The 18,803-nt window shown below is 38.3% G+C and overlaps 2 protein-coding genes across 2 annotated transcripts in view; one reads left to right on the top strand and one right to left on the bottom strand.

The window, feature by feature from the left end:
* The window catches only part of LOC131237364 (uncharacterized), a 130,410-nt gene that overhangs the window by 25,171 nt on the left and 86,436 nt on the right, over window positions 1-18,803 (top strand). The gene's annotated exons all lie outside the window — the stretch shown is intronic.
* LOC131237365 (uncharacterized) overlaps window positions 9,980-18,803 on the bottom strand; it is an 80,007-nt gene continuing 71,183 nt past the window's right edge. Inside the window, exon 2 of the mRNA XM_058235084.1 lies at window positions 9,980-10,186. Within this exon, the coding sequence (XP_058091067.1) occupies window positions 10,017-10,186 (170 nt within the window). The 3' untranslated portion in view covers window positions 9,980-10,016. The remainder of the gene's footprint in view (window positions 10,187-18,803) is intronic.

Below are 18,803 nucleotides of genomic sequence, written 5' to 3'. Positions count from 1 at the left end.
GCACTCTCTCTTCAGGAATTGATGTGGTCTTCGAGGGATTTTTGTCAATGATCGTTAGATCTTGGATGAGATGCAAATGAATGTGTTCGACTCAAGACAAAAAAGTGACATGGCAAGGATTTTTTTGCAAAATTGACATAAAAAAAGGCCTACGATCATGTCGAATGGTCATTCCTTTTGTATATTTTGAAAGGAGGTTTCAGAACCTATTGGATGAAGTGAATTGAGGGTGCATATCAATGGCTAAGTTATCTCTTCTACTCCATGACACTTCAATTGGCTTCTTTAGAAGTTCAAGAACTTATGGTAGGGAATACCTTCCCTCTTTTCAATGGTCGTGGAAGGCTTTTGGTCATCGAAGCGGTGGTTAGTGAAGGCCTTCTGGAATGCTTTAAAGTGGGTTTAATGAATATTTTCACCTTCAATTCATGGATGATACAATTATTATTATTATTTTATTTGGCCACCATCATCATCAACTAAGCCTTATCCCAATCAATTGGGGTCAACTACACGAATCCTATTCCGCCACTCCACTCTATCAAGGGCCATACCTTTGGTTAGACCGTGGGTCATCCATTTTTTCTTACAGCTCCATCCATGTCCTCTTTGGCCTTCCCCTTGCCCTTTTAGAGCCTTCAACTTGTACCAATTCACCCCCTCTAACCGGTGGTTCTTGGTCTCCATTTCACATGCTGAAACCATCTAAGCCCACTTTCCCTCATCTTATTACCTATTGATGCTATTCCTAAATTCCCTTGAATGCATTCATTTCTAATACTATCATTGTCTTGCCACTCATCCACCTCAACATCCTCATTTCAACTTCACTCATACTTTGAACATGTCTGTATGTAATTGCCCACCATTCTGTCTCATAAAGCATGGTTGGTCTTATAGCTATTCAATAAAATTTCACTTCCAGCTAGTGATACATAGTGACCACACAAAACTCCAGAGGCACATCTCCATTTCTTCCAGCTAGTTTGAATTCTTTAGGCAACGTCTTTCTCGATGTCTCCACTCATGAATTATTGACCCGAGGTATCGAAAGTGGTTATTTTGTGAAACTTCTTGGTCATTAATTAACTAATTAATGAGCACTTTCGATACCTTGAGAGGAAACTATGTAGTTGGAAGCGCTGATATGTCTCCTTAGGTGACTGGCTAACTCCTATCAAAACGGCCTTTTCGAACATGCCGGTCTATTTTGTCTCTTTTCAAATGCCCGAAATCGGTGATAGATAGGCTTGATAAGCAGAGAATAGATTTCTTGTGGAAAGGGGTTGAGTAAAGAGGAAAGTTTAATTTTCTTAAATGGGAAGCAGTCTGCAAATCGATTAGTGAGGGAGGATCCGATCTAAAATGCTTAGATCATATGAACGTTGCTCTCCTTGGAAAGTGACATTGGAGACTTGGCTTTGAGGCAGGCAAACTTATGAACTCACTCCTTGATTCTAAATATGGTACTCACACGAGTGATTGGAGCATAAAGACCTCTCTATCGTGCCTTAATGTTTGGAAAGCCATCATGTCTATAGAGCACTTGTTTTGTAGAGGAATATCCGTTTCTCTTGGAAAGTGAATTGTATTCGCTTCTAGGTAGATATCTGGTGTGGTGGGGATAGACCCTTCCAGGACCTCTATGCAAGACTAGCTAGTCTTGCTCCGAATTGGTTTATGGTCGTCGATCATTGATTCTCTTTAGTTGGCGGGATTGTTGTTTGGTCTCCTCCATGCCGGTGTTATCTATCGAATGGCAAATTTGACGAGTTCCTTAGTTTGCTCGTCCTCCTGAAGCCTTTCGCATCCTCATCTTATGATGAAGACTCGATGGTTTGGAGTGTTCATAGCTCTGGTTCTTTCTCGGTGTGCTCATTCTACAGCTTAATCTCTAAGCCGTTGTCGCCTTCTTCCTTTCCTTTCCACTAGTGGTCTTATGGACCCCCCCTCTAGAATTGCGGCTTTTGTGTGGTTTGTTGGAAGAAAAAAGGTGCTAACTATAGATAATCTGCAGAGGAGATCTCTTACCCTTCTAAACATTTGTTTGATGTGCATGAGGGATGTGGAATATATCAATCACTTTTTCATTCATTGCCCTTTCGCTTAGAAAGTTTGGGAGCATTTCATCAACATCTTTCATCTCTCCTGGGTGGTGCCCAAGCTAGTTGATCATCTTCTGTGGGCTTGGCATGGAGGTGAGGTTGGTAAAGCCCGAAATGCGATTTGGTGGCTTGTCGCAAAGGGAATATTTTGGCACATATGGAGGGCTCGAAATAGTCAATGTTTTCAAAATAAGGAGCTCTGTTTCGAAGGTCATTTTTTGGTCAAAATTGATGTTTCAGATTGGGCTGTCCATGTAAATTAGCATTGTCTGAAGGTATTTCTGCATGGTTTTTTCCTAGTTTTCTTGTGTATTCTTCTCGTCTTTTGGCGGCGTCTCAATAAAATTTCAGTTTAGAATTTTTTTTAACTAATTCCTCACATTTGCTCCTATTGTTACTAAAGTTACACTCCATACACTCTTGACTAATTTTTAATACTTTAGATTCTAAAGCACCTCCATAAATCTAGTTGTCTTTACGACCTCCCTCGTCTTGTCAATCAAAACTATGTCATCTGTAAACATCATACACCTTGGGATCTCTTCCTGCAAATGCACTGTTAACTCGTTCATGACTAATTCGAAAGGGTATAGGCTTAATGCCGACCCCCGGTGTATGCCTATAGTAATTGGGAACTCACTTGTCTTTCCACTAGTGGGCTCACATTTGTTACTGCTCCCTCTCACATATTGTTAATTATTTCAATATGTCCTCTTGATACTCCTTTTGCAATATCCGCTAGGTTAACTCTCTAGGGACCCTATCATATTCTTTCTCTAAGTCAACAAAGACCATGTGGAGATTTGCTTTTGCCTATATTTCTTCATCAATTGTCCAAGTAGGAAATAGCTTCAGTGGTAGACCTCACAGGTATGAAACCAAACTGATTTTCTGATACATTCGTCTCATGCATTAGTCTATGCTCATTTGCACTCTCCCAAAGTTTCCTGGTGTAGATCATAGTCTAATCCTACGATAGTTAGTGCAACTTTGTATGTCTCCTTTATTCTTATAAATAGGTACCACAATGCTTTTCCTCCATTCATCTGGCATTTTCTTTGATCTTAAAATCTTGTCGAACAACTTTTTCAACCAAAATAACCTATTATCTCCCATACACTTCCAAACCTCTATTGGGATACCATATGATTTCAGGGCCTTTCTTGTTTTCATCTTTCTCAAAGCTTCTTTCGCTTTATATATCCTAATCCTATGAAAGTATCTATGGCCTCCGACATCGTTTGAGTTTATGGTTCCTTCTATCCCTATGCTCTAAGTGGTCATTTTTTAATGAGTTCTGAAAATAACTTCTCCACCTTTAGTTGATTTCGTTGTTCTTTAGTAGTACCCTCTAGGTATCACTCGCAATTCATTTAACATGATTTAGGTCCTGCCTTTCTTCTTTGTTAGTTTTAAGACATCATTCTCACCTTCTTGACTCTAATCTGTTGTGAAGATCGTCATAAGCCTTGAGTTTAGCATCACTATTTTGGATTTCTATGTTCGAAAATTTCATTGTTTCTAGCCCCTTGCTAGGCTTTGAAACATCTTTATGATTAGCTTTTTCTTCTAGATGCTCTTAAAACATCTTTTGCCACTTTCCTAATGCACTCAACGATCTCATTCCACATAATATTTACTCCTTCCTCGACAATCCACTTTCTTTGTTTCATTAATTTATATTCCAAATAACATTATTCTTTGCTTTTAAATTCCACCACCTAGTTTTTGGACACCTATTAATTCACTTCCTTTCTTCCATCTGAAATATCCATAACCATTAAACTATGTTGTGTAGTCAGACCTTCTCTTGGTGTGACCTTACAACCCTTACATATTGGTTGTTTTATTTTCCATGGTAGAAAGAAATATATTTGGCTTGTATATGATCCACTTTTGAAAGCTACTGAATGTTCATTTCTCTTTTGAAAGTATGTGTTTGCTGGAGCTAGATTGTATGCCTTGAGGGAAATGAAGAATAGCATGCCCCATCTCGTTTCTTCTCTCAAAACCATATCTTCCATGTATTCTCTTGTATCTTGTACTTTCACATCCTATATGACCATTTAAGTCTCCTGCTACCAATATCCTCTACTTTCACATCCTATATGACCATTTAAGTCTCCTGCTACAAATATCCTCTACTTTCACATCCTATATGACCATTTAAGTCTCCTGCTACAAATATCCTCTACTTTCATGTCCTATATGACCATTTAAGTCCCCTCCTACAAATATCCTCTCTGTGCTTGGAATTCGTTGGTAGAATTGTCTCTTGATTATATCCTTTAACCCTACTTGTGGCGTGCGCTTGCAAACACACACACACATATTAATAACATTGAATATATCCTCTCCTAACACCATTTATTAATAAAATCCCATCACTTAAGTCTCCTAACACCTACAAATTTATCCTTTAAATCTTTATCAACCACTATCCTTATACCGTTTCTGTTATTATCCTTTTCTTTATGCCCAAGTTCGTATCTATTAATTTCTTTAGTTTTGGTCCCTTTCCACTTAGTCTCTCAAGTGCGAGCTATGTTAGCTCTTATTCATTTCACTGTATCTACTAACCCCATCATCTTACCTGTAAATGTTCCTATATTCCATGTGGCAAGATGAATCCTATTCTCCTGGACTAGCTTCTTTACGCACGTCCACAATGGCGTAGAAACCCTTGCCCATTCTCATAGCAATCGGGCGTGGTTGTGGTGCGTTGCTTTTGGGGGATGCCCTAGCCAACACTTGCCCATTTCTCACTACACGCGTTTTGATGCAGCACGTTGCTCACAGGGAACACCCTGGTATGAGTTTGGAATGTCATATTGTTTAGATTCTTGATGAAAGCTATCATAAGTTTGAAGTCGGCTGCCAACCTGGCGCAACCTTCCTTCATCTGGGCTAGGGACTAGCATTGAGTGTAACAACTCCCACGGGTGCAATGCAATAGACTATTACAGAGACTGATTACAATAAAGTGCTATCTAATAGTCTTTTACATAGGTTGATTACAGCAATGAGTTTTCTGTTTTATAAATAGCCGATGCTCACTAAATCTGAATAGTGATAGCTATCCTCCATTGCTTTGGAGCCATTTTGGATAAAAAAGGTACCCTAAAAAAGAGCTCTATTGTAGGGGTGGCCTCTTCAACATTGTTGGTAGATGGCCATCTGAGTGTTCTAGGATGGATGGGTGTCTCTTGTGGTGATGTATCTTAGCCTTTTGCTTGGGCAAATCGTAGAGACGTTTCCACTTGGGATGTAGTTATTGAAAATTTTGATAAAAAAAAGGTCTAGTGTTGTGGAAACAGTCATATTTGTCTTTAGAGGTAGAATTGCTCTCATGGAGACAACTCTATAAAACCTTTTAATTTACTCTCCTTTTAGAATTTTGGTCTTGGTTGTCAGGTGGATAAAGAAGATTCAACGTGATATTTTTCTGGGTGGAGAGCGGAGATGCTCCCAAGTTCCACCGTGTCAAGTGGGATGTTCTGCAAAAGCATGGATTATAGAAAAAAAAAAACTAGGTCTAGTTAAATGGTGTTGGAAGTTCGAGGATGAACAGGAAAGCCCTATGGGGGAAGGTCTTTGCATGCAAATATGACGAGGAGGGTTGTAATTGGAAGAAATATGGAAAAAAATTGGGTGTAGTGAAATGGTGTTAGTGCGTTGTGGATGAATAGGAAGCCCCATGGAGGAGAGTCGTTACATGCAAATATGATTTGAAAGATGAAGGTTGGTCTCCTAGGTGGTTTATTAAAGGAGTTTGTATTAGAAAGACTGTGTATCCTTTGAAACACATCAAAAGTTGTTGGGAAACTCTTGAAGACGGTTCAATATTTTTTGGTGTGATATGGCGATAGAGTTCTCTTCCAAGAGGATATTTTGGTGGTGTACTTCCTTTGCTGATAGCTTCCTGAGGCTGTATGCGATTTTGTCCAAGTGGGTTAAAGATAAGGAATGCTACAAATTTATTAGAGCAAATATAAATGGGAATTCCGCCTTTTTGAAAGAATTTGTGGGATTGTGACGTCTCAATGGTTAATCAGTTGCTAATTGCTATTGGTACTTGAGTAAGCTGTTCTTCTGGCAAATGAGCTTGGCCATCTAATTTGGATTCGGTTGCCTAATGATCTCTTTTCTGTAACAGTTTTCATGAAGGCTTTGGGCCCACTTAAATTGGGGCCCCAAGGTGTATTGTAATTTCCGTTATGTAATGATAACGGTGCCAACTGGTACTTGTCATGTGGTTGTAATTGCTATAATGGAAAAAATGACTCGCAATGGCCTTGACGGCCTTTATGGACAACTATGGGGCCAATATATGTTTTCTTTTCGATTTTTTTTTTTTTCGAAAGAAGAAAAAGAAAAAGAAAAAAGACTGTTACGACTTTCATTGTAATGGTAATGGCGGTGGCCGTTATGGCCATTATTATTGTTATGAAATACCATGTGTACCCGTCTATGTTGAAGTGTGGAATTCTCTCGTGCTCCTAGGAGTTGTAGCGTTTTGTTGGATGGTAGGTGCATTCAGAATCCTCACTCTTGATATTTTGAAAAAGAGAATTTGGCATCCATGATATGTTTTTTTTTTTGAAGATTGAGATTTATTAATGAAAGACCTAAAAGCCCACAAAAAAAACAAAAAAAAAACAAAAACAAAAACAAAAACAAAAAAAAAGAAAAAGAAACAAAAGAAACAAAAGAAACTTGAAAGGTTATACAATTCTACAATGAACCAACAACAAAATAGAGGAAAGGCAAACCATCCTTCCAAAAGAAAGGCAAAATAGCTCTCCCAGAGCACTAGTACAGTTAATGAGCTACCAACAGCCGGTCGTAAGGGGAGACCTAGCTAATCCAATCTTTGACGTTCCAAAGAGCCCGACTAGAAACAACAACAGAAGATGAAGAAATGTTACAAAAAGTTTTGTTATTTCTTTCCTTCCATACCTCCCAAAGAGAAGCCAACAATGCAAGCTTCCAAGCCTTCACAAGACTTCTATCGGGAGAGGAGAAGTGCTAGGCAATGAAGCAAGGAGCTGATGGAATCTGCCATAACCTAGAGAACTTTGAATTTAGAGAGGACTGTAGCCCAAATGTTGTGTGCAAAGGAACAATGCATAAAGAGACGTCCGATGTTTTCCTCAACTTCCATGCAAAGGATGCATATATTTGGGAGGATCATGCCCCTTCGCTGGAGGTTGTTGATTGTCAGAGATCTCCCTCTAGCCAAGAGCCAATAGAAAGGAGGGGTGCACACGGGTCGGTTTGGTCCGGTTCTGGGGTGAAATCGGAACCAAACCGTTCCTAACGGTTCTAGGATATTCGGAACCGGAATCGGAACCGAACCGTTAAAACCGGTTCGGTTCCGGATCGGTTCCACGGTTTTGGGCTCTTTATAATCCAGCCCAATTGCATGTTTAATTTTATTATCTAGCCCATGTCCATTCATGTTGTGGTCCATTTGATGAATGGTTTAGATATTGTATAAGGTGTGCAAAAATACATTTATGAAAATAATTAAATGGTGCATTATGAACCATAAATCATGAGTCAAATATGGAAACAATCAAAGGGTTCTTGCTTCGGTTCCAAGTTCGGTTCCACGGTTCTACAGATCGGATCCACGGTTTGGTTCTACGGATCGGTTCACGGTTTGGTTCGGTTCTTCATACCCCCAAACCGAGAACCGAACCGATGTAACTGGTTCTTTGATTTTTGGAACCAGAACCGGAATCGGTGTACTCTAGAACCGGACCAAACCGGACCATTTGGTCGGTTCCGGTCCGGTTCCACGGTTCTACTGGTTCAATGTGCACCCCTAATAGAAAGCAGCTACCTTCGGGGGGCTATCGTAAAACCAAAAGAATGCAGGGAAGGAGTTTGTCGAAGGAGAAGTTCCTCTAAGGATAGGGAAGAACGATTTGCAGCTGAAGTCGCTAGAGGAGGTGAGGGCCGAGGTGAGAGAGTCAGGGACCTCCGAATTAGGATGAATTCCTTAGAGAAGGTTGAGGAGGTTCAGAAGCTCTTCCACCTCTAAGATCGAGAGAGGGCTTCTACAGGGGGCCACCAGGCTCCTGATCCATAGATAGAGAAAGGGTTAGCAACTGTAGAATCAATATTGGAACTCACTCTTGCTAGGTTGGGGAAAATATGAAGGAGAGGCCTGCCATGGATCCATCTATCTGACCAGAAACGAATTCTGGAGCCATTTCCTAAAGCTAAAAAAGACTCCTTGAAGGAAGAGAGGTTTAATAGTCATGTTTTTCCACACTATAGATGCTATATACGTAGAAGAGGATCTTGAGAACTAGCTCCCTTATTGTAAATCATATTTGGTAGCTAAAACGGATCTCCACCACGCATAAACTGTAGTGGTAAACTGCTAGAGTCACTTGCCCGTAAAATAGATCTCAACATATGGCTTGCACATTGTTGTCAAATCGCATTGCGATCATGTGCAATTGCATATGCTTGTGCGCATATGCAATCGCACAATCGCATATACAGTTGCATATTTATTATTATTTTTTTATAATTTTTTTCGAAAAATTTAAAAAAATCAGAAAAATAAAGAGAAATTAAGAAAAAAATGAATAAAATATAAGAAAGTAGGGGAAACTTTCCTAAGTTAATAGATAAATAATTTTATATGCCCTTGCAATACATTTAAGTAAAATAAAACCAATTAAACAATGAATTAAATATTAAGTCATCATTCATCAACATTCTAAAATATAGTTAACAAATATCAACATTCAACATTCTACAATATAGTTAACAAATATTAACATTCAACATTCAACAAGATAGTCAACAATCAGCATCAACACACTTAGTAAGTAAATAAAATGAAGAATTTATTTATTTATTATTAATCTAATCATATACTATATACATTGATCAATTTGCCATTGTGACATTTGATCACCACCACCATCATCATCATCACCATCATCATCCGAGCCATCTCCTTCTTCCACATACACTTCTTCTGTTTCTTCATCATTTGTATGTATTAATACTTCATCAACATCCAATGGTGGATCTTCAGCTTTATCATTATCATCTCCTCCTTCCATCTCCTCAATCTCTTCAACTGGTTGACAGCTACTACTCGTCCCCTGGCTCCCTTCATCCTTCGCCTTCGAGTTGTACCTTTCTCCAGGTGTTGATCTGTATGCGGCATCTTCAACTTGCGCCCATGTCAGGTCCTTTCCAAAAATACCGGGTCTTTCGTCTCTACGAGCCACTCGTTATCTGTATCTAACTCATCTAAGCAGATAGGGTCAAAGAAACTAGGCTTTTCTTTCCTAGTTTGGAATCGTTCTCGCAATTTTTGATTGTATTGGACGAAAACCAAGTTGTTGAGCTTTTTTTGTTCAAGGCGATTTCTTTTCTTGGTATGAATCTACATGAAAGAAAGCGCATTTGGCATTAGCTATTTCGGTAATTAATTTAGCTTACGCCTTAAAAGTAAAAAATTGAAGTTTACAATTACTAAACTTACTGTCTTGAATGTGCTCCAATTGCGCTCGCAACCACTTTTATAACACGGGAGTCCAAGAATCCTCATAGCCAGCTTCTTTAGTGCTGAATCCTTCATATTCGGGTCCACTCCATAGGCAGCCCACCAGTCAGCTGAGAAAAACAGTTTGAGTAGGTTAGAGTCACTTTGTTGATTACATTGTAAAAAAAACATTTGTAAGACCGACATTCATAGTACTTACTGGGTAATTTCATTGTCCGATGCTTGATGACGATATCCCATGACGATAACCCTTAAGAATATCCTTGATGACGATATCCCACCCGTAAGGCGATTCCTTTTCTTGGTATGAATCTGCATGAAAGAAAGCGCATTTGGCATTAGCTATTTCGGTAATTAATTTAGCTTACGCCTTACAGTAAAAAATTGAAGTTTACAATTACTAAACTTACTGCTTCGAATGTGCTCCAATTACGCTCGCAACCACTGGCAGAACACGTGAGTCCAAGAATCCTCATAGCCAGCTTCTTTAGAGCTGAATCCTTCCTATTCGGGTCCACTCCATAGGCAGCCCACCAGTCAGCTGAGAAAAACAGTTTGAGTAGGTTAGAGTCACTTTGTTGATTACATTGTAAAAAAACATTTGTAAGACTGACATTCATGGTACTTACTAGGTAATTTCATTGTCCGATGCCTGATGACGATTTCCCATGACGATAACCCTTAAGAATATCCCCCCACTCTTTGTATAGAAGTCCAGTAAAGTTGAGATGTTGTCCTATTCTTCTCTATTTGGAATAATTCTTTCAAACACATCAATAAATCCAACCTTATGCATAATAATTACTTCTGCTGAATCAGCAGAAGTGAATAAACAGGCTGGGTTAAGGATGTAAGCAGCTGAATACAATGGAGATGACATTTGGCTGCCTCATCTTCTATCTATAATGTCTATAATTGGCTTGTAATCACAGTCTCTATAGTTAAAATGGTCCATGATCTTATTTTTCACCATCTCCATCGCATCATATATGTAACCTATTGCAGGCTTTTCATCCCCGTTCACCAATCGTAACACAGTGACTAAGGGCTTGGATGATTTTAGCGTCTTTACCACTTGTGTTCAAAAACTTTGTGAAAGGATTGTTTGTTGAACCTATTTCCCTTTAGCCTTCTTTGTCCAAGGCCCACTTGTAAAATCGGCTGACACTACAAAGCTTCTAAGTTCTGATTTTTTTGCATGTAATCTTTGTAGTGTTAAAAAGGCTGTAGCGAAATGGGTGACTGCTGGACGTAGTAAGTTATCCCCAATGTGTTTTCTCATTCGACTGAGAAGAAAGACGTGTTTGTACATAAAGACCGTGATTCTTCTAGCCCTTGCAATCACATTTATAAATAACCTATTTATATCTTCTAACGTAAGATCAACATGATGGGCCGCACAGGGGGTCCAAAATAAATGACACCTCTTCTCCATAAGAAGACGACTGGTCATTACATACGAGGTTGCGTTGTTTGTAATTACTTGTATAACATATTTCTCACCTATTTCCTCAACTACATTATCTATTAAGCTAAACAAGTATTGTCCTGTATGCGAATAACCCGATGTATCCACGGACTTCAAGAATATTGTCTCAACTGGACAATTTACTAAAAAATTAAGGAGAGACCGACCGGATCTATCGGTCCATCCATTGGCCATTAGTGAACACCCATATGTTTTCCACGATTCCTTGTATTCAGTTATAAAGGATTGTGTATAATCAACTTCGGTTTTTAAGCATGTCTCTCTCATTTTATGATATGAAGGAGGTTTAAGCCCATGTCCAAATTGACCTATAGCCTCAACCATTACTTTGAAGCCTCTCGATTTAATAACGTTAAAAGAAATGCCGGTTTGGTAAAACCACTTAACAATATATTGAATAGTAGTTTTTTTTTTTTTTTATAATCTTTTTGTTTATACCGGTTTTCTAAAGTTGTTTGAACCGGCTCTTTGCCTTGACCCCTTTGGTCGACCACATCCTCGGGGTGTGGTCTACATCATCTATCCATGGGCCCATGCCCTCGAGCTCTTTTCGAGACCGTTAGTTGTACTTGTGGTCTAGACTGGCCTGTCGAAGTAAGGGGAGTGGGACTAGCTTCATCTACATTAGTCACGTTTATATCTTCATATGCTTATTGTTCCATATATTCCTCGTGATGTAGGGCACTATCGTATCTCTTTCTTGACTGTTTATCTATATACTCCATGATCTCTATTTGGATTTCTGAAGTAATTTTGTCCTATGCTTTTGCATTTACCCTGATAAATGTGCAAGGTGTTGCGTGTGCCGCGCAATGCCACTGGAATCCACATACCCACATAACTCACATATTATGTGAGTCTTATCCGAAACACTACGATAGTGCCCATACTTCCAACCCGGGTCATTTGACTGGGGTTTCAAAGAGGAAGATTGGGAAGAAGTCACTGTTGGTGGTGTGTGTATTGATTGTAAGGTGCTACTTGCTAGTACTAAAAGGTAACTAAAAAGTAAACTAAAAACTAAAGTAAATAAAGAGTAAAGAGACCAGAGAGAGAGAGAGAGAGAGAGAGAGAGAGAGAGAGTTACACTTACACTACTAGTAGTAGAAACTAGAAAGGGAGAGGGAAAAGAAAATGAGAGAGAGACTTGCACTTACTTACACTTACACTAGTAGTAGAAAGGGAGAGGGAAAAGAAAATGAGAGAGAGAGAGAGAGAGAGAGAGAGAGAGAGAGAGAGAGAGAGAGAGAGAGAGAGAGTTACGCTTACACTTGTAGTAAAAGGGGGGAGAGAGATTTACACACAAACACAATTACAAATTTACAAAAACACAAATTCTTCACTTCTTGTCTTCACCTTTGCCTTGACCCTTGAGTCTTGAGTCTAGAATATTGTAGACTCGTTGTAACTTGTAACTTGACCTTGTAACTTGTAAGTTGTGTTGTAACTTGTTACTTGTAAGTAACAAACTAACAAACTAAAAAAAATGTTAGAACTTAGAACTTGGAAGAAACTCAAACTATAATAAATTAAACTTGCTACTTGTAATGTAAGTTGAGTCTCTTAAATCTCTTCAATGTAAAAAAAACTTTAAGAATGAGAGATAGAAAGAGAGAGTGGTGTGTGTGTGTGAATATGATTATGATCTTTAGAACTTGGAAAAATTAGAAAGAGAGTTCAATGGATGGAGCTTGATTGTCTCTTGGTGCTTGTTTGATTTTTAAGTGCGGCTGTAAATACCTGGAAATGGATAATTATTACCATTTCACCTGTTTGAATATTCATGGGAATTTCTATCTTGGAAACCGGTTCAAAAGTAGTAGTTTAAATTCTTGGACCCCACCTTGATGTATATGACATATCTGTTCTGTCCATCCATTTTACCACAACATTTTGAGACATGAGATAAAAAATGAGGTAAATCCAACACTCGACTGGCTCATACCAAAAGAAACAGTGGCCCCAGGAAGTTTTTAACGGTAAGTATTTGATTCACATTTTTCTGTGGCGTGGTCCACTTGAGCTTTGGATATGCCTCATTTTTTGGCATATATCATAAATTCATTTGACATAATGGATGAACGGTGTGGATATTTGATATGCATCATGGTGGGACCCACAAATATTTTACATAATTCTCTGTTTTTACATCGAAAAAGTAGCCGTCAAATCAAACATGGGGAAGAGTGTGGCAATTACGGAGGGAAATAATTATTACCATTTACTGGGGCATTTCCCAGGGAATTGGAAAATCAAACACGCCCTTGATTCTTGAATCCTTGTAGTTGTAGTTGTCCCTTGACTGAAACTTCAAACTTGAAAGAAATATGGATGGAGTGGAGCTTGGGGCTTGGAATTATGTAAGAGAGTGTAAGAGAGTAGAAAATAGAGATAGAGAGAGAGAGAGTCTGAACTTTGAGTGCATGTAGGAGTGTTTAGAATCCCATTTTATTAGACAAAAAATACAGATTAAAAAAATAAAATCCCAACGGTCAGATTACTAACCGTTGGTGAATATGCGATTGCATATGTTGTATATCGCATATGCCACTGTCGGATATGTGATTTCCAGTTGGATGTGCGAATATGACATCACTGGGTTTGCACGCTTTTGACCAGCTTAGGAGATGAAATTTGGAGCTGTTGGAATTTCCATTCTAGAGGAAGTCTCTTCTGAGCTTATCTATTCTAGTAATTATAGATTTAGGGTCATTTAAAAAGAGAAAGGAAATAGGAGGGAAGATTGGAAAGAGCCATTGTTGGAAAGATTGATCATCTTTTTATACATTAAGGTAGCTTAGGTTGCTTGGTATTTCACTACCAAACTTTTTGAGATACCCCGGGAGTTTTTCGAGAATTGTGGTTGTTCTCTTTGAATCTTGGGGGTCCAATTGTTTCAGTCCTCTTTGTAGACTTTTGTTCAAAATGCTCTTCACTTATGGAAAGAACAACAAATACCTTTTGAAAATGTGCCATTGTTGATAATATAGATTGTGGTAGAGTGATGAAAGAATTCATAGGTATGTTCGTCTCAATATTTGGAAGAAGTTGGATGGAAGTGATTAATGATGTTAGGAAGCTGATTAAAGTTATTATTCATTGGAAGCTTCCTTTAGAGGGCAGTTGGAAGCTTAGTTTTGATGGGTGCTCCCTTGGTAAATTAGGGACTTTTGGCATTAGAGGATTGCTAATCAAGGGAGTATCATTTTTGTTTTTCTTGGGCCTTGTGGCATGGTGAATTTTTAACCATGCAGAATTAGAGGTGTTAAAGATGCGGCTTCACCTTGTTATTACTTCTCTTGATCATTGTAGATTTGTAAAAAGAATAGAAAAAGAGTAAGTGAAGGAGAAAATAAGAAGGGAGGAACGGAAAGAAGAGTGGAACAACTGGAGAGAGAATAGCCTCCACATGTCCCCACTATTATTTTATTTGGGCTTGCACTTATTTACTGAAATTGCAATATTGTCCCTCTTAAGTAACTTAAAAAGAGAACCATGGGCCTAACTCTCTACCCAAACATACACGCCGAAGCCCAAATGCCCATAAGATCCACACATTGGAATTTACATTTAACACTCCCCTTCAAGCTAAAGCATAGATATCATGCATGCCTAGCCTGGATATAAACTTTTCAAACCGAGACTCCCCAAGTATTTTGGTGAACAAATCTGCAATCGGATCATGGGATGAAATATATGGAGTGACAATTTCTTTCCGAGAGAACTTATTTCGAATGTGGTGGCAATCAGCCTCAATGTGCTTTATCATCTCATGGAACATTGGATTGTTGGCAATATGCATAGCAAGTTGATTGTCGCAGTGTAAATGCTTTAGAGTTCGAACCACGAACCCCAATTCTTCTAGAAGCGATTTTAGTGAGACAAGTTCACAAGTGTGTGCCTTGGATTTATATTTTGTTTCAGCACTAGACAATGCCACAACATTCTACTTCTTGCTCTTCTAGGTAACTACATTACCATTAAGAAAAGTGTAGCAGCCTTTAATTGACTACCTATCCTGTCTTGACCTTGCATAATCTGCATTTGTATGACCAACTATTGCACGATGAACATGAGATCTATACAAGATACCTTTCCTAGGTGCACATTTCAAGTATCTAAGAATCCTCATGACTGCAACTAAATGTGTAGCTGTGGGAGCTTACATCTAACCACACTATCAGAGAATGCAATATCGGGCCTAGTGATGGTTAGATAAGTAACTTTGCTGATGAGTCTTCTGTACATTTCTGGATTTGTTAACAACTCTCCTTCGTTAGGATCATGCTTGAGATGAGGATCCATTAGTGTGTTTGAGTTTTTGGCATCTAGCATACCTGTCTCTTTTAACAAATCACAAACATATTTACTTTGTCACAAATTTATCCCAACTTTAGAACCCATCACTTCGATACCTAGAAAATATCAAAGGAACATAAGATCTTTAATTTGGAACTGGAAGCGAAGATAGGACTTTAGTTACTCATTTCCTTCCAAATCATCACCCGTAACTACTATGTCATCCACATATGCCACAAGCACAATATAACCAGATGTAGTATGCTGTGAGAAAATTGAATGATCTACTTTACTCTTCATCCCATATGATATGACCACACTACTGAATTTTTTAAACCATGCTCTTGATGACTTTTTCAGCTAATAGATAGACTTATTTAATTTGCACATCTTGTAAGACTCCCCATGAGTAGCATACCTGGGAAGTTGCTTCATATAGACCGCTTCTTGTAATTTTCCTTGCATAAAAGCATTCTTCAGGTCTAGCTGAAAAAGAGACTAGTCGTGATTAGCAACTATAGAGATAACCTGCATTGGATTGAGTTTGGCCACCGGAGAAAGGTATCTGGATAATCAACTCCATAAACTTGAGTGTAGCCCTTGGGTACCACCAGCCTAGCCTTGTAATGATCAATTGAGCCACCTGGCTGAAACTTAATTGTGTAAATTCATTTACATTTAACTGGTGTCTTACTTGATGGACAATTAGTTAACATGCGAGTACCATTGGAATATATGGCGTTCATCTTCTCATTCATAGCCATTTTACAATTTATATCTAACAATGCATTCTGATTTGCAACATGTTTAGATTTAACATAAAAAGGAATCAACTGTCACAAAATGTTTTTTTAAAGTAAAGGATAATAGCATCAATGACCTTTTTGAGTGCTTAACCTCAAAAAATGCATTTAATGGAACAATGTGCTAGTTTATCCTGATTGGGCCCAAACAGATGAACAAAATAGGTACAATGAGGTACAACAAATACTGACCGGTCAGGAAACAATAAGGAGAAAGTTGTTTTTCCATCAAACATGGAAGACGACATTCTGTTTATCAAATGACATGTGTTAAGGATTACATCACCGTAAAAAGACTGGAACATTCATTTCCAACAACAAATCACGATTAACTTCAATAAGATGTTTCTTCTTGTGCTTAACCACCCCATTTTGCTTAGGTGTACAGGCACAAGAGGTTTGATAAATAATACTTTAATTTTATAAATAAGACTAAAAATCTCGAGACAAATTCCAAGGTATTATCCGACCTAAATATACAGAGATTTGTACCAAACTGAGCTTTTATTTTACTATGAAAGCTTTGAAATATAAAAAAGGCCTCTGACCTATTTTTTTATAAGATATAATCAAGTCATTCTAGAATAATCATCAATAACAAGAACAAAATACTTAAAAGCTAACAAACTAGGAACTTGAGCTGGTCTCCATACATCACAATAAACTAATCTAGATGGGACATAACTCCTATTGTTAACTCTAGAAGGAAAATGGACTTTATGATGTTTACTTTGTTGGCACGCTTTGTGCTCCAACTTGACACCTTTGGAAGAGATGAAACGAGAGTTTGTAGTTTCTGGAAAAATAGATGGCCCAAACGATGATGCCACTGAATTGTAGGACCCTTACGAAGTACCGCAACACCTACTGATAATTCCTTTTAAGATCTTCACCAATCATCTTGCCCGTCTTGAGGTCCTGAAAAACACAATGAGAAGGAAAGAAGGTGGCAGAATAATTTATTAGTTTATTTATAGATAAAAGACTATTGGAAAATTTGGGGGCATACAAGATAGATGATAGTGACACAGATGCGTTAGGCCGGGCAGTACCAAGTCTAACAATATTGGATGAGGTACCATCAGCTAACGTAATGGAGATATTAGATGAAAAAAAGTTCAAAGGAGGAAAAACAAAAACTATGGTTACTAGAAATATGATCAGATGCCCCAAACTTGATTTGCCAGGGAGGGATGATATGAAAAGAGATGATTTGCCTGAATGGGTCAAAGTGGTTGTAGAAGTGGAAGGTACACTGTTGGATGTAGAGCCGCATGGAGAGAAATCATGTAGAGTTTTCCTGTGATAATGTGACATTAACATGATCACCACCAACATTCGGCGAAGTAATCGTTCTACCATCCACTCATAAATGACAAGCAGTGTTTTAAATAGCTACGCTATGTAGCGTGTAGCTTACGCTACGTAGCGTAGCATAGCCTTAATGATATGTAACTCATGAAAATAGCTTAAGTTGCATGTAGCCTACGCTACATCATAATTCGTATATGCTACACGCTATGTAGCTCACATGATGTTTTCAATGATTTGTTACATTTTTCCATTTCCAATAAAAATTAGTTAACCTTTTTAATGCTTTCAGTAAAATAATCTAAATAACAATATTAAAATCAGTTTCATTGCTCTTTCTTTACCTTTATACTTGATCATTTCCCTTTCTTATTACTTTAGGTTGCATTTTGTTGCACCTAATATCATGAAATTTTGTTAAATTTCATTATTAATCAGTCTAATCCGGTATAGAATATCATGACATTGGTGCAACCAGGCACCTTGATTAAAAATCCAGAAGTTGTGTGTAGCTTATGCCACATGCTATGTAGCTTACACCTCACGCTTCAAAGGGGTGAACGCTATGCTACACGCTATTCGCTATTTAAAACATTGATGACAAGTGCTTGAATGATGCCTTCCATGAAGATCCCAACAAAAGTCCACAAAATGATTCGTTAGGCCATATTGAATGCATGGACAGTCTCCTCTACCACCACGACCATCTCCACCTCTCCCTCTCATTATACCACTTCTGCCACTATGATAACCACCACGACCAGTTTGTCCACCATGACCTCCACACACTCCCGTATTACCAGAAGAAATAGCCAAGTTGGACATATCAGAACTAGTAACATGAGCATTGTTAGATTCATTTCTGATAGAAACTCTTCGAAGTCTAGCATAAACCTTTGCAACTGAAGGGAATGCTGTACCACCAAATTATGATTTTTAGTAGATTGATGTTCTTTTGGAAGGCTGGATAAGAGTTTCACAACTTTCATGTCTTCCATTTGCTTCTTTTTCATCAGAGTTATGTCGGTAGTAATGGGATGATAGATTGAAAGTTCTTACCACATACCGGTCAGTTTGGCAAAATATTCACCAAGATATTTATCTCCCTTCTGAAAAGAGTCTACTCATACACTAGAGAGATTTCTGTTCAGAGGCATACATCCTTTTCAAGGTATCCCATACATCATTCATAGTGTTCAAAAATACTAAGTTGGAACTAACTTCAGGTTTCATGTCATTCCACAACCAAGATCAAA

This window comes from Magnolia sinica, chromosome 2 (assembly GCF_029962835.1).
Source record: "Magnolia sinica isolate HGM2019 chromosome 2, MsV1, whole genome shotgun sequence".
Taxonomy (NCBI): Eukaryota; Viridiplantae; Streptophyta; class Magnoliopsida; order Magnoliales; family Magnoliaceae; genus Magnolia; species Magnolia sinica.
This window is presented reverse-complemented; position numbering and strand designations above follow the sequence as displayed.